Source organism: Pezoporus flaviventris, unplaced genomic scaffold (assembly GCF_033815535.1).
Source record: "Pezoporus flaviventris isolate CSIRO_AGI_PZ_B2104156 unplaced genomic scaffold, CSIRO_AGI_Pfla_v1 ptg000078l, whole genome shotgun sequence".
In the NCBI taxonomy this organism is placed as follows: Eukaryota; Metazoa; Chordata; class Aves; order Psittaciformes; family Psittacidae; genus Pezoporus; species Pezoporus flaviventris.
This window is the reverse complement of record NW_026892626.1, coordinates 17,011,793-17,032,556: the sequence shown is the minus strand read 5'-3', so window position 1 is coordinate 17,032,556 and position 20,764 is coordinate 17,011,793. Positions and strand designations below refer to the sequence as shown.

The 20,764-nt window shown below is 43.8% G+C and overlaps 2 protein-coding genes across 4 annotated transcripts in view; one reads left to right on the top strand and one right to left on the bottom strand.

Moving 5' to 3' along the window:
• SHMT1 (serine hydroxymethyltransferase 1) overlaps positions 1–20,764 on the top strand; it is a 64,590-nt gene that overhangs the window by 30,953 nt on the left and 12,873 nt on the right. The gene's annotated exons all lie outside the window — the stretch shown is intronic.
• PRPSAP2 (phosphoribosyl pyrophosphate synthetase associated protein 2) lies at positions 2,300–18,192 on the bottom strand. 3 transcript variants are annotated; one of them, XM_061473160.1, is made up of 12 exons: positions 17,916–18,192; positions 15,560–15,679; positions 14,887–15,037; positions 13,705–13,757; positions 13,514–13,580; positions 12,087–12,259; positions 11,051–11,166; positions 7,500–7,555; positions 5,066–5,214; positions 4,283–4,353; positions 3,495–3,641; positions 2,300–2,987 (listed from the first exon to the last, which is right to left on the bottom strand). In XM_061473160.1, the coding sequence occupies exons 3-12, from the start codon at positions 15,003–15,005 to the stop codon at positions 2,829–2,831; spliced, it is 1,110 nt and encodes a 369-aa protein (XP_061329144.1). In that variant the 5' UTR covers positions 15,006–15,037; positions 15,560–15,679; positions 17,916–18,192; the 3' UTR covers positions 2,300–2,828. The 3 variants fall into 3 exon arrangements, with proteins under 3 accessions (XP_061329144.1, XP_061329146.1, XP_061329147.1); XM_061473162.1 differs by having other exon boundaries at positions 15,617–15,679; XM_061473163.1 differs by lacking the exon at positions 15,560–15,679.

Genomic DNA, 20,764 nt, shown 5'->3' with positions numbered 1-20,764 from the left:
CCTTAGAGCTTGAGGGTTTATCATGACATGAACTGCAGCAGGAGCTGCGCTTCCAAAGGCACAGGGTGGGCAGCCTGGCTGTCTGCTGCCCCCCTCCCCTTCCCATTTTCCCACTGCCCTTCCTGCTGGCAACGAAGGGGCAGCACCTCTGGGTTTCAGTCTCACAAAGGAGCATCCACTCCAACCCCATTTCCTTGGGTATTCCTGCTGCTGCTGCACTGAGCTTGAAGAAGCTGCAGGCTCCAGTGCAAAGCTGCCCCTCAATTGATGCAGGGTTTCAGCACAGCAGCTTCCAAGCTTAAATCTGGGTATTGTTGGACAAGAAACTGCTTCTGTCTTCAGGGAAAGAGAAACCAAAGCTGACATTGCTCTTGGAGAAGTCTGGAAAGAATTTCCATGGAAAAATCACTGTAGGAATTGCTGAATAAAGCAGGTTTTTAAAGCGTTCAGTACATTGAAGGATCCCCAAGGGAACACCTTGAGGAATAGCTGGTGTTTCTGGCAATGTGAGATTTTTGCTTCTGGGAAAAGCAAGTAGAGATGAAGGAGCTCTGCAGTTACACACTGTAATGAAAGGGGGATGAAAACTGAATGAAGGCACTCTTTCAACTGCTTAATACTATGGAATGTCAAAGGACCAGCAAATCAGCCTTAGGACACCAAATCCTTGACTCCTCATTAATACAGTAACTGCACTGCATGAAACTAGGCAAATCTGGGGAGTTTCTACCTAGAGTGACCATCAAACACAGGAGTTATGCTTATGTCCAAGGCGGAGCTTCAGCACATCAGCAAGAGCCAACCAGCACAAACACTCACAGAAGAGATTAAGCTATGCCAAAGGCCAGCAGGAAACAAGCAGCAGGAAACAGCCTTTAGGTTTAATGTTTTGGGATATTTCAGAATCGCACCACTTGCTGCACTAGATTCTGGCTCCTTTTCCAGTGGCAGCACAAGTTCCAACCACACATCACAAGGTCTTGCTAATAAAGTAAACACACTGCAAGTAATAGTGCCCATAACCAAGAGGTCAGCGGGTTTCTCCTCTCTCTGAAGCAGCCGCTGACGCACCCAGGAGCAGGTCTGTGCTCCAAGAGAGGAACTGAAGTTCTCCCTCACTGCTCAGCTAGAATTAAACTGCATTAACACATTCAAAGTAGGTACAAGTGTTAGTAAGTCAGCTTGGTGTATCTATTAACATCACTGAAGTGTTTAATAACCCACTGTCATTAAAGTACAAGCAGGTGCAGCCTTGTGTTTGGTCACTTTGTACCTCTCTGGACGGGAGTGCAAAAATCAAATGGAATAATCTGACAAAACTTAAGCTCAGAGAAGGAAGAACAGGGTTATCTGAACAGCGACTGTGAAATAAAACCACCAGCTCTCAGGCTCAGTGCACCAAGATCAAGTCCTGGAGCTCTTTGAGCAGCACGGAGGTCTTCCCATCACAGGCCTCCACCGTGCCCAGTGCTGCACCACCACTGAAAAGGGAAGGAAAAACCTGGTTTTATCCTTGACAGCAAATGAACCTCTGAAGACCCTTGGAAGTTTGTCTCAAGTAAAATGGTGATAACAAAGGTGAATTTTCACTTCTGGTTTTGAACATGCCAAAAATTCTATACTCCCTTGCTGGATGCTGATGGAGAGATTAGACCAAGCAACCCCTACATGCCCTTCAGTTCCAAGAGCTGTCTCTGTGGCAGGTCAGGAAGGTCAGGTCTCCAAGACTGGAAGTTCAGCTGGGCAGCTAGCCAGGCATCCCACACACACCTCCGTAAGGATGGCTGGGAAAACAAACCTCAACAAGATAAGCTCTGCATTACAGCCGTTATCTGTGCGCTCACCCATGCATCTCAGTTGGAACCTTTGCCCCTCAATTCCCTGTTCTGGGACAGCCAGCCATAGATTTTGCTCCCTACATCCCCCAAAGCAAAGCAGTCCACTGGAAGTGGGCCAGAATGGCCAAATTATAACTCATCTAAACCCCTTTGGTAGCACCAGGAAGGTGAGAGGTTGTATTTTCGGTTTTACAAGGCTGCTCAGCAGAAGATGGGTTGATAAACGACCACGAGGATCAGTATTAGGGAAAAGCCACCTTTCCTCCTCTTCTGCAGGTGTTTCACTATAACAACCACCACACATACATCACTCTCTATACTGCCAAGCAGCGTGAGTCCCATTCACATTCCAAAGGAACCCATGAGGATAAAACAATCACTTCACCTCCTGCCCTGCAGAGCACTTTAAGGGGACACACTTTAGAAGACAAGTGACTGGTACATGAACATTTTTAGAAAGCTCACACAAAAACAAGTCTTTATTCTTTGTGGCAGAAAATAAATACAGGTGCATATTTCATCTGCTTTTCTATAAAAGCACTCCTACAAAATCACTCAACTGCCAACAACAGTACAACCTTTTTGGCTTTTAAAACGCAAGTATTATACAGTCACTTCATTTTATTATCTTTTAAAGCACTTGTAGCAAGCAGCTTTGGGAGAGGAATGCTTAATTTAGAAGCCAAATTCTTACCTCAAGTGTTTTTGGGGGTTGTTTTCCATCATGTATGTAGTGCAACTAACCTAAAAGCAACTAACAGGTTCTCTGAAAATGTTTCTTCCCCTCCCACCTCCCTACCCTCCCCAAAAAATAAAACCCTCCAAAGAAAAATGTTCTTAAAAACTGTTCTACCTTGATACTTAAAACCAAGAGAAAACAAGAAGTGGCTCAATAGAAATATTAAGGTAAGTATGACACTTCACAGCTCGGTATCTGCTTCCAGTTTGGCCCAGTTTGGGGTTTATTCTACTTCTTTAGAGGAAGATGCATTAATCATCCAGTCCTATATTTCTGAAGAGGTAAGACATGGATTCCCCATTATGGATCCTGCGAATGGCTTCCGAGAGGATCATGCTGATATCCACAGTCTTGATTTTAGGGCACTGGAGTTTCTGTATTTCATGTGGGATTGTGTTTGTAACAACCACCTACAGAAAGAAAACAATCAGAAGGATGTAGCTCTTTTCCACCTCCTGTATTAAAGCTGTGGAAGGAAACATCCACCCACCAGATCCTGTGAAGCCACCCTTTACATTACTGTCAGGGTTAAAACCTTAGGAAGAGCCATGCATTGCCACAGGGTTGCACATATCCATGGATACTAATGGCACTGTCCTTCCTTCTCTTCATTCACTCTGCCATGCAGGTCCAAAGGAAGGAAGGAAAATCTCCCCCAGACTGAAGGGAACAAAGACTACCAGCACAGGTAGTCCCTCATCTCACAACTTCCCTACCTTCCTGTCACTATACTTTCAGGATGTGTAGACGCTAATATTCTAGCATACAATTCCACAGTCACAAAGCCCAAATCCAGGAACCTTCCAGCTAAAATCTTCACACCAGTGTATTTTAACAGTCAAGTCAGGAGAAAGCTCTTTGCTTATAAAAGCCCAATCCATCTGATGAGAAGTTCAGAATCCATGATCCACGCTTACCTCATCAATTGCAGATTCCTCTATGAGCCTGGGAGCATCTGAAGATAAGAGGCCATGCGTAGCCATTACAAAGATCTTGTAAGCCCCCCGCTCCTTGAGGGTCTCAGCTGCAGCCAGGAAGCTGTCAACGTCATCTATGATGTCATCCTGGCAAGAGGAGATCAAGTCAATGAAGATCCACCAGCAACACACCCAAAACAACATTACACCTTGAACAAGCCAATGCAAAATGGACATTTTTATTGATGCAGTTATTCAGACACCTGAGCTGGATAGTAAGAGTGAAAGAGCAAAAAAGGAGAGCATCCAAAGGTACTGTAGCATCAAGGGACAGACAGATTGCTCCATGAGGGAAAGAGGGAAAAGCCAAAACAACTGACATTCAGTCAAAAACCAAACTAACAGAAGTAGTGCAGAGATCACACTCTGCTTTTTTTTTTTTAGGCAGGCTGCATCATCACCAGCATTTCTAAACTCACAGGATAGAAGCGGTGATTCTCCCCTAACCAGCTGTGTTGAGCTCCCCACCTTCAGGCAAGCACTTGGACAGAATTTTAGCTGCCTCTTCACAGAAACAAGGTCCAAATGCTGGTTTTCAACATAGATCTCTTCATAGCTCACATGGCCAAGTTCAGCCACAGTGCAGAACCTCACTTGATAAACAGTACAGTACCAACAGTCCACCATCCACCTAACTTTAGTTGCTGACACAGCAGAGTATCTACTTGATTTCTGCAATCTTGCACATGTTTAATGTAATTTAGCAGAAGTGATGGCATCTTACTTACCACGATGATAGCTATTCTTCCTCCTACATCTCCAACAACTGTGATGGGGGGTTTTTCCTTAGGAATCAGCACTGATCAACAGCAAGTTTTTTTAGAGGGGTAGAAAGGAGAAAGAGAGACAAAGTTTATACAGTTTACTTCAAGTGCCTGCTTTGCATAGGTCACCACTGTTATAGAGAGAAATGAAGCAACAACTATTTCAACCATCACAGAGTTACTGGGGAAAACCAGCAGGATTTTAATACAAAATAATACTTTGGCTAAGCTTAAGAAAATAACTACATTCATTTACGCCCAAATTCTTAACAAAGTCAATTAATTCTTCATTTTAGTCCAGAGAATAGAGTGGTTTGCAAACAACCAGTTCAACCACCCTACTGAAGTCCAAGCTGTGTTTATGCAATGAAGCTGGCCTTGTGCAGCTATAGGTCACATCCACATTCAGCAAGGTCATTGTGAAGGGCTGTGACATTATACAGCTACACACAAAACCAGAGCCAACTCAGCTTATTAGTTCTGTATCCCAGAAAAATTCCTATGGGAAAGTAAATGGCAAAAAAAGTGAGGCCTCTCTGCGATGGGTTCTGACTGCCTGTAATGCAGTCTACACAGACCTCTCACACAGCCTAGCACTAAAACCATGTAAAAAGCATCAAAAAGGAATCTTTTTCTCCTATTAGTATGGAAAAAACCTCTCTTTTTTGCCCCTAAAAACGTCCCATCACTGCCAGCCCCATTCCCAAACCCACAGAAAACAACACCTTCACATACAAACTTACTTACTGGGTATCTCCAGACTGGGATGAATAGCAGCTACGTTTTTGGCTGTAGGTGGCGAGTGGCGACCATCCACCATGTCAGACTCTGCATCCTGAGCCTCCCCATGAATCACTGCAATTCCCAACCGTAAGCGCTCAGCAAAGGACTGGGCCCTGTAGGGAAAGGGTTAAAAACAACAGAAATTCATTACATCTACAGTAATTCATGTTTGTACAATCCTAATCTATTCCCATTTTATTCCTAATGTTTCAGAGGAAAAACTGAATGATCCTAAAAGTTTAGGAAAATGGATAGAAGAAACCACTGGTCCTTTAGAATCTTGGTTTCATCATGCTGTGAAAGTCAGAACAACCTTGAAGTAGCCACACAGTGGATTTTAAGCAACAGGATCAATGCTACAAGTCACATCATTCTGATTCTTCCCTTCTGTTTTGCCCAACAGTCAGAAAACTATTTGCTAGCCTTTAGCATTCCTGAGATCCCATGCTTTAGCAGCTTGCAGCTAACAGTAACCAAAACCAACCTGGATACCGGACTGGCTATATTTAATAGGAAAATCTATATATACTTACAGGAAAACAGAAAACAAGTGTTCACCAATTTATTTTTAGCAAGATGTGCGCTAAATAAAGGCAATATCCCTGACACAACCTCAGACATCCTACAGAAAAGGGAATCCAGACAATCATTTTGCCTGACAAACCACACTTCAAAGTCACAGCCTGGATTTTTACTGATTTACATAAAGCTCCTTCACTGTGCAGTTTAACTAAAATTAGGAATTTATGTAAAAGACTGTGAGGTCAGCTGGGGGAGTGGGGACAGCAGAGACAGGAAAACAGGAATTTCACAGACACTGTATCCCAGAACCTGGAAGCAGCAAGTCAAAAGTAACAGATTCATCCTACCTTACACATCCCAGAAGTCCATATCTAGCCTAAGCCAGTCATCCAGACTTCTGGGCAAAGTGGGCCTGATACGTTCAGGGTGAGCCACTTTGTTCTCTCATTAGCATCTAATAGCCTGAATCAGCTTCTTCACACTGAAGCCCTGTTTCACTACCCAAACAACTCAAAGTCCAGAGAATAATGTGCCCATCGTGACTACTCAGTGACTTCAAACTAAAGAATCTTCTGCCCTGTGGTCAGCACACAGGATTGGTTTTGCAAGCAGTTAATTCCAGATAACCCCAAACATTTTGGGTTAAGTCTTCGAAGGCTTAATCCTATCAACAAAACCATAATAACTACTTTAAAATGCAGTATTTAATTGAATGAAGTTCAAAGTAACAGTAAAATGATTTATTCATTTTCCAGTGAGCTCAGAAACCACAGAAACATTCTGACTTCATCGAGGAGAGGTTCTCTTACACAGTTGGCATTCATCTGACAAGTGTTTTCCTTGATTAGGCTGAAACATTCCATCAGCCTTTTCCAAACATTATGTACCTCCTCAAACACTGCTCTTAAATGCTCACATGTGGACATGAAGAAGCTAAACACTACAGCTCTGAGATCCCCTCCTACCCAAACAGGTTATGTGTGCAACTTATCTGTCTGATCAGCTAAAGGAACATACAGACTATTTGCTGGCATGCACAGTTACTTGACAAGCATGAAATGCTCCAACAAGAGGCAATACTGGTACCAAGTAAAAGAAACAAAGACAAGTAAATGTAAAGTAACTGGCCAAAACAAAAGAAATCATATAAGAAGTACTGCTGGAAAAGAAATGTGACCAAAGTTGTTCCCTTCACTATACTGCCACAAATAAGAGTATGCCCAATTTGCTATATAAAATAAAAGAAACCTTTCTTACAAAGAGTATCATGACCCATCTAAATAACTTTTCAAGAAACTCCGGGGTTCTTACCACAGCAAATAAATTATCTCAGAAACCACCATCCAACTCTTCCACCACCTGCTGAGAGTGGTGTCATTCCACAGAGCTCAGTCAACTAAAGAGCTTCATGGATTAAGAACAGCCAACAAGGACTTCACAATCAAAATCATCTCAACCATCAAATTCTGTTCCACCACGCTGGGTAAAAGCCATATGTATTTAGGATCTGATCAACCATGTTCTAGGTTATGACCATGCTTAGCAATTACTTTGGATTAATGGTGTTACACTTCCAGCCATTTTTCATTCAGAGCAGGAAATTTATGATGCAAATGCACACAAATCTGATTAAAAACTTTCATTAGCCTAAGCACTGCATTCATTCACCTCATCCTTTTGTTTGGCTTTTTTACTCTCCTTAGATTTATTATAATTACAGTGATGATGTAAAAACTGCTCATCTTACAAAGGAGAATTAGGAGGGATTTGAAGGCAGCATCTTCTAATTATGGGATCTCTGTCCTTCACTAGATCCTAAGCACAAAATCACGATCGAGATTTCCTGCTCTAACACAAGAGAGCAGATCTTACCCACCTCTTTGCAGACGCAGGTGATTTGGCCACAATTACAGCATTCCTGTAGTCTGGTATCTGTAGTAAATAACAGATAGCAATGTCTACTTCATATCTTTAGACAAATTTAAACTCAGTAAGAATCAAGAGAACTTTATTTTGCCAGAAGAATTTTAAGCATCGAAAGCAACCTCAAGAATCCATGGTACATGATGAGAGTTCAGAGCTCAGCAAAAACAGGTATTTAGAAAATTCAGGTATTAAAAACTGTAGCTTTCATAAACATGTTATGGATGACATAAAATTATCTGCTTTAGAACATCAGGGCTACATGGACAAATGTTAAAAGAAACAGGAAACCATCAAAATTAAAGTTTCCTGTTCAACTTGTCTTGTGAGTGCACATGGCAGTTTAACCACTTGAGAATACAGTGTTTCATCTGTTTCCTACTGGTTTTCAGAGCACACCAAAAAGCAACACCTCTCCATCACATCAAACTCTTTTATACAGAGCATCAAAAGGGGTAAAAGTTCTGCATTCACTGCACTCATTCTGGTGTCACAGCCTAATATTGCTGTAAACCATCTTCTATGCAGATCAGCACTAGAGGATGCTGCTGTGAATGCTGACAGCAGCAAAGGGGTAAGATCAAGTCTGGGTTTCACTTTGAGGCCTCATGGGTTGGTTATTCAGTCAGCCTTTGCTAGCAAGATCTACTCCAAAGTTTGCTGCCCCTCCCCTGCCCCAGCATTCCCATACTGGCTTCTCACTCCTGATTCCCCCTCTATATTTCGGCAGTATTTTAGTCCCCATGTCTCAAAAGTTTCTTATCCCCCCTCTGTTTTCCCTGCAAGCAATGACTCCATGCGAGACTTGTCTTTCCTCATCCATAACTTCCGAGCATTCCAATACTTGTGCTTCCAGCCCTCCTTTCCAACAGCAATATATGCTCCCTTTTACAGCTCATCTTACCCTCTCTTCCTTGCAAACTCAGCATTTTCCTTCACTGTTCTCTGGGACAATCCATCTCCCACAGAGAACCTGTCTAACCTTCTATCAGCAGCAGTCCACAGCCACTCTCAGCTGCAACAGCAAAGTCCTACAGAGCAGATCCCCTCCTCACGATCCCAGCGTTGAGGGACAGAAGACTGTTTACTAAATACCTACGAACTGATCTGTTACAGCTGTAATTGCACAAATCTGGGGAATGATACCCTGACATGCACTTCGTTGCCTTACAGTTAGATCTCAAGTACCAGTTCCAGAGCACAGAAATACCTGTTGATTTGGGGTTATTTTTCAAACACAAGCAAAGTAAATCCTTCCACAATCTAATCCTCAACAAACCACATTGACTGTGTGCTTCCAAAAGCTCTCTACCTGAAACAGGCACGGGAAAGAAAAAATGAAGTTCTGAATCTGAGCATGGATCTAAGCAACTGAAAACAAGAGCTTTTCTAAGGACGTGTCAGGAAACATTAATAATCCACAGTGCTACTAACTCCACCTATAATACTGGGAATTCAGCATGTTCTCTCCTTTACAGACACTTAGTTATACAAGAGGCTACAAAGATTAACGTGATGGAAGGTTACGGACAAGGCAGGGCCTGTCACTTGACATAATAAAGGCTTTGATCTTGTTCAGACATCATTGCCTCATTTTTCCCCTGCCAAATTATCAAATTTGTTCTCAGCTCTTTAAAGATGAAGTCAGAAAACCAGAAATGTCATTCAAAAGATAGTAAAGACATCAACAACTCCTTGTAACAAAGAGCTACGTCACTCTGAGATTAACACGTACCCATAGCAAAGAGAGAAGACGCCAAGCGTCAAGCACTTGGTAAGCACACAAAGGAAAATAACTGTATCATTTTTGTACCATTGGATGGTCTTCACACCAGAACACTAAGTAATTCTCTTCACACCTAGCCATAAATTCCCCAAGGGAACAATTACAAGCCCTCATCCTCTCAGTTAAATGCTTTTTAAGTGACCTGTATTCTTATCAAGCTGGACTGTTTCGTACTGCTCAATATATCCCATGCCAACTCCCATTTGAAACATTCTTCATGCTTTGGCACTCACAATGTCAGATTATGCAGCAAGCTGCTGCCACTGTGAATCTGAGCTGAATCCTGAACTCCTCCTGAGCAGCACTGGATGAAACATCTAAGGAAAGACATTATGTGTGACGTGGCTTGTGAAGACTCTTAACCATACAAATCCCACCTGATCAGCTACATTCAGTCAGCTCGAGATTGAGCAAGTGCTCTCATGGACATGCAGGGGAATGAAGAAATTAGAAACTTCAAGTGTCTTTCAAGACCTCTCTACACATACTCCAGCAGATCTCTACAAGTGTTCATTTCTTCACAGACTGCATAGCAGTGCCAGACTCAAAGCTGTAACAATTCTTTGGAAAGCATTAAGAGTTCATGTACCAAAATGTGCTTCAAGGCTAAACCAGGACAATGCTCTTGTCAGGGACCGTAACTCCCATACATTCAATATAAAGGCAGAACTTGTCTTGTTTCTGCACACTTGGTTTTCCATGCTTTTTCCTTTTTTTTAACTTACAAAGTGCTTCCAACATTCAGTACTTCCCTCCTGGTATATACGGTGAATGAATGTGGCAAAGGCAGAGCTTGGAGCTTTGTCATCTAGTTCTAGCTCTATAATCCTCTTGGACTCTATTACTAAACGAAATGATAATGACAGATTACCAAATGGCAACTAATTCCCCAAACGTAACATAACTCATGTTATATTTGTCATAACAAAATCATGTTGCTTTGTTGTTTTGTTTGTTTCCTTTAAATTGAGGCATTTATAGCTCTATGAAAATAAACTTGACTCAGAAGTAAGAGTGAGCAAAACCTTTTCTCTCACTAGGAAAAAACCATGTTCTTCATTCCCCATTATCATTAGTCAGAGGCATTATCCCCATCTCACACCTACAATTATCATTTGCACACCTACAATTATCATTTGCACAATTTTTATAGATATGAATCTACCAGTAGCACTTCTCAAAGCACTTATAAAAATAAGATGGGAAAATGGATGCACAGAACATTTGAAGTTAAGCTCAAGTCAAGACATGCTGAACAAACAGCAGGTGAGGATTTCCACACAAGAAGTCATCTGTTCCTGCTTTGAGAGGAGGATCGATAGGCTCTCTCAGTTTACAACTTCACTTCCAAAGTGTTTTCATAACACAATATAAATTACACCTACACAAGCAGTCCATCCTATAGATGTCAAAACTGCAAACAGGAAAAGAAGAGGATATCAAGAGCAAGAAAATCCTCATTTCTTTTCAATACTAGTTAGAGGAACATATCTAAGAAGACAGAACAGCATCACTGCATGGATAAAACACCAGCTATTCATGAAAGCAAAAGTAAAGCCTGTCGGGAAGAAAAGTACTAACTGCCCAACACCACTCCCTTCCCCCTTTAAAACGCTATTTGAGGAGTTAAGTTCCTTCAGAGGAATTTGTTTCAGAAGCCTTGAGACATAACAAAACATCATTCAAAAAAAGCAAGTGTAACAGCAGGGCTTCCTCACCTCTTCCTGGATGTACTGCAGTAAAAATGGAGATGCTCTCAGATTATCAACTGGAATATTGAAGAAGCCCTGTATTTCCTTCTGGTGTAGATCCATGGTAATAAGGTGAGTTAGTCCTTTAAAAAAGATACATAAGTAAAACGACATATGGAGAAACACATCAAGAAAAGTAAGAGAGAAGGACCACGCTCTATTTCACTACTAAGTTTCACTGAAGTGTGGCCAAACCAAAACTGCTAAGATGTATTAGCACAAGAATACTACCTCTGTGAAAGCACAGAGCACATTAATTCCATTCCTCTTCAGTAACTTCCCAGACTGCTAGTGTCCTCTCCAAAAGGACCTCAGAACGCTTCATAATTGACTCAGCAGTGCCACACTGCGGCAGGGAAGATCCTTCTCCATTCTACATGTGACAAAATGAGAGCACTAAGGAGATAATTGTCCTGTGCCACACAACAAGACCCACAACTAATACTCAAGTTCTGAACTCCTGAAAAATGAGCCCAAATCCTAATGATCAAAACACTTCTCTAAAAATAAGAAACCAGGCCACACTGTGTTCACTGGAACTGCTGATTTTTCCCAGGGATAGGAGCAAAAGGAAAGGAGCAGGTGTGCTGAAGGCTGTGAAAATGAAAACTCAAAACTCCCACCGCATGTCAAATGTAAAGGACAAAGCGCATTCATCCAACAGGTAAAAAACAGGCGAGCAATGACAAGGCACAACTGCTCCAGAGTGTCAGAAAGGCAAAGAGCAGTATTCTGAGAGAGACACCACTGCCCAGAGCAGCGGAGTCCAGTTGCCTCACCCTGTCAGCTCAGGAGGACACAACGTAAAAGGGCTGTTACAAGTTTGGGTTTTCTCCATGAACTCATTCAGAAACATTTCTAATGACATTCTCCTTCCTACGTGGGTTTTAACACATAAAAAAAAACCTTAGCAGCCCAACTTGTACACAGACACCTCTAAACCTGAAAACTGACAGCAAGAGCCCCCATTGCCCTGATTATTTCAGAAGAGCTGCACTCTTACCAGCTTTGCACATCATGGAGGCCAGTAACTTAGAGACAATGGAGCCCCTTTTCCTCATCTTGCACTGTTTGCTGTACGGGAAGTAAGGAATCACTCCAATAATGCTTTTGGCACAGGAGGTTTTACAAGCATACACCATGATTAGGAGTTCCATGATCGTAGTATTCACATCCCTGGAACAAGAAGCATCCAGTTCTGTATTTTGTGCATAAGAATCCTCTATTTAACACAGTATTTATACCTGCTCCATGGCAGTAAAGAGTACTGTGACTGAGTGATCTGCACTAAGAATCCAGCCGTGCTCCCCAGGATGGACAGTGCCCTGGACACAGCATTTGAATCCTTCACTAGAATTAGACCTCACCATTTTTTTTTTCCACTTAGCTATTTTGAGCTGAATTAGGTGGGAGTAATTCAGCAGTTTTTGTTATACCATGCTGCTGTAACAAAGCAGCCCATAATTCATCTCCAACATCTCCTTCTTTCATGCACAAAATAATATAAATGTATTTTTTAATACAGATAAGCTTTTTTTTTAAGTTTCAGACTTTACAACAGGTTCCTCTATTGTTCAATATTTAGCAGGCAAAATATTTAACAATTGCCATCTATTTTTTGCCCTAGATGATAGGTTTATCTTTTTAGATGAGAACTGGTCATCAACTAAGAGACCTCCTGTTTCTGTTGCCATTAAAACAAATCTCACCATTTGTAAAGTTCTTTTCTGAATGACAGGACACTGCCTAGGAAACGCTCCTCCAAATTCAGACCTTTATAATGGTGCTAGAGACAGGTAACTGGGAAGGGAATAATTTTAAAAGAATAACATAAGCAAAAGAATGTGCTTGACAAAAGAATGCAGAGTCCCAGGGGAAAGTTTTATTGACATATTCAATGAATAGTCTCATATTCAGTGAACTCATATTTAACTGAAAATTAAAACAGCATCTTTTCATAGAATCATAGAACAGTTTGGGTTGGAAAGGACCTTAAGATCATCCAGTTCCAACCCCCTGCCATGGGCAGGGAGGCCTCACACTAGACCATGTCACCCAAGGCTCTGTTCAACCTGGCCTTGAACACTGCCAGGGACGGAGCACTCACCACTTCTCTGGGCAACCTGTGCCAGTGCCTCACCACACTCACAGTGAAGAACTTCTCTTCCTTGTATCTAACCTGAACTTCCCCTGTTTCAGTTTGAACACGTTACCCTTGTCCTACCCCTATCCCTGATGAAGAGTCCCTGAAGTCTCCTTTGTGCACATATCAAAAATCAAAACAACAGCAACAAAACTAAAAAGAGAAGCCTCTATGTAGTTAACCTAAGCTTATTATACTGTATTTCACACATGAGAAGAAAAATTAAAATAGAAGCATTCCTATGGACAGTCAAAATGTCAGCACAATGTCCTTAAACAGTTACTCACTTTGAAACTGTCTGGATGATGAATACATCCTTTCCTCTCACAGACTCCTGGATCTGCACTCTTGTTTCTGCCAAGAACAGAAACATGTCATATTTTCAACAGCAAAACCCAACAAGAGTGTAAGGAACAGGTAACCAATACATGCACATCATAGGTAGGCAGGTTTCTAGTTTTGCCAATTAAATGCTCACCTCTGTTTGGCTCTTGATAAACCTGAACCTTCCCCATCTCAACTCCTAAGCGCCTGCAGGAGCAGAAGAAAGAAAAGGAGATGTCAAAGGAAAATGAAGGGCAAAACAAAGCCTATACGATGTGACAGTCACTGAAAAGGCTGTATTTCACAGGAGAAAAGCAAAGCCAGAAAATCCCAAAGCATAAACCCAGTAATTATAGTGGAAACCTCTTAACAAAGCATCTAGTTTCCAGAATCTGCACCCCAGGCTCAGCTAAACTCATTTCAAGTCAGGCTGGGAAGAAACAAGCAGAATAACACTTGATTACTGAATCATGCAACAATTTCTAACATGTATCTCTATATACATTCCACAGATGTTGACAAATATGTACGTATATATACACAGCAGCATTACATGTGCAATGCTTAAAAGACCTCTTCTAAAGCGTTCCTCTCTATAGAAAGAATGTCAGTGGAGAGTGAGTAGGAAATACTGGCGAGCATCATTCTGTGATGAACAGGAGACTAATGTCTGCTGTATTTATTCCACTTCAGTATTAGCACAGACCCTCATCACTAAAGAAATGAGAGACCAGAGTGTGCTGTGCACTTATACCCAAGTCCTTGCCACATGTAACTCAAGATCCCTTGCACTCTCCATTCTCCTCCTGTCTGTACCTAACCTCAGGTCCATAAGGCTCAGGAAGAAGCCGATCCCCTGCAGTACACCTGGTTATGTTGTGAAACCCAATACCTCCACAGTAGCATGGTAAAAACGTTCTTAAGTCATGAAAGTCCTCCTGAAAGTATTTCTGCATTTAAAGCTAAATTAACATTTCCATCTAAAATACAGTGAGCAGGATAAATGGAGCTTTGCTAAGAAATATCCTGCTACAAGAAGGACAGGATAAAAGCGTGTACCGTGATTTAGTGTCATCAAGCATTCATTTTTCCACGTGTTCTCGATAACATACTGCAGCAAATCACAACCTGCCACCTAACAATTTAAACACAAGTTATTTTCTTTGTTATTGATCTGTTGAAATACACTGTGCAATACAGCACACTCCATGTCCTTGCAAACGATGGTGGGTTTCCCATATAGCTTCCCTTAAAATAAGAAATCTGTCTGAAGTAAAATAAGCCACAACCCAGTAACACCAAGATCCTGAGTGGCCCTGCAGGAGGTTCTACTTACTCAGCAATCCTCTTGGACAGTTCCATGCATGACGAATTAGAATTAGCTGAAAACAGCACCAGTCCACCCTTGGTTACATTCATGATGGCCCCAATTTCAGTTGATGGCACACAAAACATCAAACCTAAGTTGTTTTTCCGCTTCTAGAAGACTGCAAGAGATCAAAGGTCTGTTAAAGCCACAATATTAAAAACAAAAACCAGATTTTCCCTGTTTAGAAAGTGAAGAGTTTCCCACAAGCCTGTTATTTTCCAGCATCCTCAATATTTGTTATCAATAGTAGTACCACAAATGTATCCGTCAGAACATTCCTGACCTAGCTCAGCACACCCAACACAGGGCACAAAGAGGCCTTCAGGCCATCCTGCTTTCCTTCTCCTGCCCCCAAGCTCTACACCCTCCAGCAGAATGCTTCCCCTAGGGTCTCCAAACATCCCCCAAGACAACTTTCTAACTTAAATGTTTTCCTCAGGCTATCATCAGTAACACAGATTCTCTTTTCCACCAGCTTGTCCAGTTCATTTTCCTGAACTGAGCAACATTTACTGACTTTTGCAAGATCACAAAGAGGTAGAATTGAGCTAAACAGCCCAAGGATCCTGGCTCTGGCCAAAAGAGTCTATTTCCACAGCTGTGTATCTTTCCATCACTTTGCAACAAATTATAAACTTACAAAGAAGGATGAAATGTAAGGAAGAGTTCAATATAGCTGGTAGCTGTAAATAATGACCTCTTGCACAATGCAGCCACTTGGTGAAGCAGTTCTTGTCATTCTTTGGTACTAATATCTCTCCTGTGGAAACAGGAGAAAAATATCAAGAGGAAATCTATACAATCTTTATGGGTCTTTTGCAAACAAGGGTACAAAGCACTACTCCTGCCAAGGCTTTGATGGGATTCCATCTTCACACGTTTTACTCTTCTTTATAACATCACATTTCCATTACTAATTCTACTGTAACATTCTATTCATATAAAGAAAAAAGAAGCAATCACATTACCAGCAGTTGCTGATAGAGCAAAGTAGCATTCAACTCAAAACTGCTACACACAAAAGGCTACCACACTGCATGTCTGCTGTATAAATAGTCCAACCCTTCAGCAGCCATTTCAGCATTATGAAGGGGACTGAAAATATCAAATACAAGTATCACAATTCAAAGCAAAATAAACAGAACTTAGGATAAATCAGGAACTTTTTTTGCTGACAAAACACCTCCCTGCTGAGAAACGCTATGTTACAACAACCTGATGGTGTATCAACCGTAACCAGTACTATTAAGTACTCAAAAACAGCATCTAAAAGCAAAGTAAGCTTCCAGACTCACAGGAACAGCTGGCTTGCTCCGTAACCTCATTTAGCCCAGCTTTTCACCCTTACTCACTTTGACCTCATCACAGAAACTGTACTAAGAGCCCAAGTCAGGGACTTCCTGACTCCCTTTATGCAGAGGCTGTGCTATGCTCAACTGCTGTGAATGAAACCTGCCTGTCATCAAAACCTCCAACATGTGCAGAGCATGAGCATAAACAGGAACAACTCTGGCAACAGAATTTGAATACCTGGATGTTTCAACTCTACTAGAACCTGATGGGCCCTAAAGAAAGACCCTGCCCCTTTCAGCCTTTGCTTTAAGACAAGAATACTGGAAAATAATAATCCTATAAGGCAGTATGGTCAGAGACATAAAGTCTAAACCTAACTATACCCCTCCCAAACTAGGTAAACATCAGTGTAAGCAGAAACCTATTGCTTAGCTAGTGTTTCTTGCTTTGTTCTGTTGCTCACTTACTCCCTGTAACTCCCAGCTGGTAACTAATGGCCATTATCCATCAAACAGTCATAAGGGTGTTAAAGACCCAAAGTGAGCATGTACTAGGTCCCAGAAGGACACCTGAACGCATCCTGCTTGTGCGATTAGATGGGAACAATGTAGAGACAACTGCCAATGTTACTAACAATAATCACAGTGTTTTGAAGGCACAGCTTCCTTCCAATTGTGTTACCTTCTTTACTCTCTCTTAAGAAGAGTTAGGAGTGAAAGAGCTGAAAGACAAGAGCTGCTGGTTCTTGGTTATCGTTCAGGATGCATTTTACATCACAGCAAGATACTGACATACTCACAAGCAACACTGAACAGAGCTCTTCACATAACCATAGGCCAAGGGCTGCCTTGTAGATGTATTTCAGCAGCAACAAGTGGGCAATAGCGCACATGGAGGGAGGGAAGCTGCATTTATAGAGTTAATATTGATGGATCAACCCTGAAACAGGTGTTGGGACAAAAGGAAGCTCACAGAACTTTATTAGGTGTGTAAGAACATGACTCCACAAGGGTACATGGGACCAGGGCTCTCAGCTTGAGGTGGACAAAGCTTTCAAGCCTCCATCAGGTGCAGGAGCACACATACATCACAGAGTAGGCTGAAGCCCACAGACTCCTGCCCTTCCCTTTGGGCTGCACACAGTTAACACAGACAGACCATGATGATAACAATTACTGGGTACACATCACCGGGTTTACACTGAGGATGCCCACACAGAAAGCAACAGAGGCAGGAATAACCATGGTACTAAGGAACTGATGCCCACGGCCTGGAAGAACAGAACCCTCTCGCCCATCTCCCCACAGAGAGATCCCAGAAGGACCTTCCACACTAACCTGCCTCCCTGGGCTAAACACAGAGGGTTGACCCCTCCACCCCACACCTCCCTACAAGTCCTTCAGCTCCAGAACAGTTACACAGACCCCGGGGTACCTGAAGATCCCTCCCCTCCTCATGGGAGAGGCCTGGGCACACCGCTCCTTTCACCTGCAGGCAGCACCCCGCAGCCCGGGGCAGGTTCCTCCCTACCCATACGGCCCCGGAGGGGAGGGCGACGAAGCCGCCGTTCCTCAGACGGCTCAACCCTGCCGTTGAGGGATGGGGGACAGAGCGCTAAGGAAGGAGGACGTCCTGCCGCTCACACAGCCGGCTGAAGTGGGCTGAGCGGGCGGGCGGGTGTGCCCCCTTGCTGAAGGCCTTACCTGCCGGCTCCGGCCCCCCGGCCCCGGGAGAAGGCAGCCCCGGCCGGAGGGGAGGGGAAAGGGGGGGGACACAGGCAGAGGCAACGGCGGAGCCCAGCGCCTCCAGTCGTCCGCTTGCAAAATGGCGGCGCCGCGTGAGGGAGGGCGGAGGGCGCGCGAGGGGCGGGTACCAGCCGACGCCCTCCTCGCTGCCCCCCCCCCCCGCCCTGCTTCCCGCCGCCGCTGAGGGGAGCGGCCGCCGCCGCCATCTTCCCCCTTTGCCCCAGCGATGGAGATAACGGGGGGGGACCTCGTTACTAATGGCGTATTTCAGCGTTTCTTCCGAATAAAGGGCGAGCGCCATGGGTGGGTAACGTGCTGAGTCCATACAGCATAAACCAGCGATGTCCATGAGGTTTTGGAGGTCCCATGCCTGTATCTCGTGTCAGGGATGGTCGGTCATCGGCTGCTCGGCACCAGCACCACAGCGGCGGGTCCTCGGCATCCCTGCAGGCACCGGGCTTTGCCATCAGGTCCAGCAGTGTTTGCAGGGGGGGGGAAGGTGTTCTGCAAAGTAAATTAAGGCAAGAAACGATCGGTACTGTAAAGAACATCGGTGTTTTGTACCATTGGAAACGCGGCCATCCTTGCCACACACTCGGGTTACACTGGGTGAAGATGCAGTCGACATCATCAAGCAGCAAGGCACTGAGTTTAGCCACCCTTTTTAAAAGCACAGCTTTATCACAAGGCAGCACCCATGATGAAGTCCAAGTCATCACACACAGGAGGATAAAGCTTTTCCACCCAAATCCCAGTGCTGAAATAAACCCCCAAGGCACCACGTTTTCTAACTGGGTAGCTGGAAGCTGTTCGAAATCCCACTTTTTCGTATGGCCATAGAAGAGCATTTTATGGATCGGAATTTTAGCATGAAGGTACAAATCATTCCATAATCGGGTACTCTTTTATCACAAGTAAGAATTCAACATCATCATTGCTAGGCTGGAGGGCGCATTGGAGCAAGGCTTTGAGCGGGGCTGGAACAAGATAACCTTAAGGTCCTTTCCAGCCCTAATTCCCCTATAGCAGAGGGACCTCGACACGCTTGTGAGGTGGGCTGATGCCAGCCTTACGGAGTTTAACCATGCCAAGTGCAAGGTTCTGCACCTGGGTTGGAGCAATCCCAGGCACAGCTGCAGTTGAGCAGAGAAGAGATTCAGAGCAGCCCAAGGAGGAGGACTTGGGGGTGTTGGGTGATGAGAAAATGAACATGAGCCGGCTTCAGTGTGCGCTCGCAGCCCAGAAAGCAACCGTATCCTGGGCTGCATCAAAAGGAGAGTGACCAGCAGGTCCAAGGAGGTGATCCTGCCCCTCTACTCTGCTCTTGTGAGACCTCACCTGGAGCATTGTGTGCAGTTCTGGTGTCCTCAACATAAAAAGGACATGGAACTGTTGGAACAAGTCCAGAGGAGGCCACGAGGATGATCAGGGGCTGGAGCACCTCCCGTATGAAGACAGGCTGAGGAAGTTGGGGCTGTTCAGCCTGGAGAAGAGAAGGCTGCCTGGAGACCTCAGAGCAGCCTTCCAGTATCTGAAGGGGGCCTATAGGGATGCTGGGGAGGGACATTTCGTTAGGGACTGTAGTGACAGGACAAGGGGTAATGGGTTCAAACTGAAAGAGGGGAAGTTTAGATTGGATATAAGGAGGAAATTCTTTCCTGTTAGGGTGGTGAGGCACTGGAATGGGTTGCCCCGGGAGGTTGTGAATGCTCCATCCCTGGTGGTGTTCAAGGCCAGGTTGGACAGAGCCTTGGGTGCTATGGTTTAGTGTGAGGTGTCCCTGCCCATGGCAGGGGGGTGGAACTGGATGATCTTAAGGTCCTTTCCAACCCAAAACATTCTATGATTCTCTATGATTTGAGCACCCAGCAGATGCTTCTGTCTGTGCTGCCTTTACCATGGAGAAAGAAACCATGGTTGCCAGGACTGCTCACCCAATGTGCCTGCAAAAGGGCAGCGTTTACATTCCTGCCATTTCATTACAAGCTGTATTTTCCATATTAAATATTCACGGGGCAGTGTTTCCCTGTATTTCACAGCTTTTGCTTATTGCTTGATTCCTTATCTCCTTCCTTTGTGTGTTTTCAACAGGCTCGGATCAGGCCAAGGAGAACAATTTAACCTGGAGCTGCTGCGAGGTGGAGAGAGCAGGGAACCACATCAGCAGGGAGGCCATGAGTCTGTACCCTCAGGGAGGCAGCAGTGATCCTCTGCCTTTTCTAGAGGCTCTTCTGAATTGCACCTAAGGGTCAGAGAATAGACCTGTCCTAATACCTCACAACTAGATGGATGATCTTTATGGTCCCTTCCAAACCAAACCATTTTATTCAGTCTATTTTTTTGTTGGTTCAGGGTAATTGACTGTAATAGGGATTTTTTTTGTTGTTGGTTTGGGGCTTTTTTGGACGACTGGGAAGGAGCTTTAAGCTTTTTGTTAACCTCTTCACAGAACAGCAGAGATTTCCCTCTCGGCATCAGTCTTTACGCAGGGTTTCACTACAGGGTAGCGTGGCAGAGCAGTTTAAGGCAGAACAGCTAGAGACAACACACGGCAAAGCACAGACCCATAATGCAATCAGCCGCCTTCCCCAAAAGGATTTTGCAATACCCTAGGGCACCCAGAATTTGCTGACTGCTTGATTTGTGCTGTCCCAAATTCCTGCCATTGCTTAAGCAAACCACAGGACTAGGAACTTAAAGACTCTTTCTGGTCCTTTTTAGAAGGCTACTGCCTTTGTTTGCTTAGAGCAAATCCATTTCTTCCCCACCTCTGTTTGCCTGGCCAGAGCAATGTGAGTTTAAATCAC

Coding starts and splice junctions, on each gene's coding strand:
- PRPSAP2 (XM_061473160.1), bottom strand. CDS start 15,005: ATGTTTTGTGTGCCATCAACTGAAATTGGGGCCATCATGAATGTAACC. Junction 13,581..13,704: donor TTATCAAGAGCCAAACAGAG/GTGAGCATTTAA, acceptor TGTTCTTGGCAG/AAACAAGAGTGCAGATCCAG. Junction 2,988..3,494: donor AGGAATCTGCAATTGATGAG/GTAAGCGTGGAT, acceptor TTCTTTCTGTAG/GTGGTTGTTACAAACACAAT.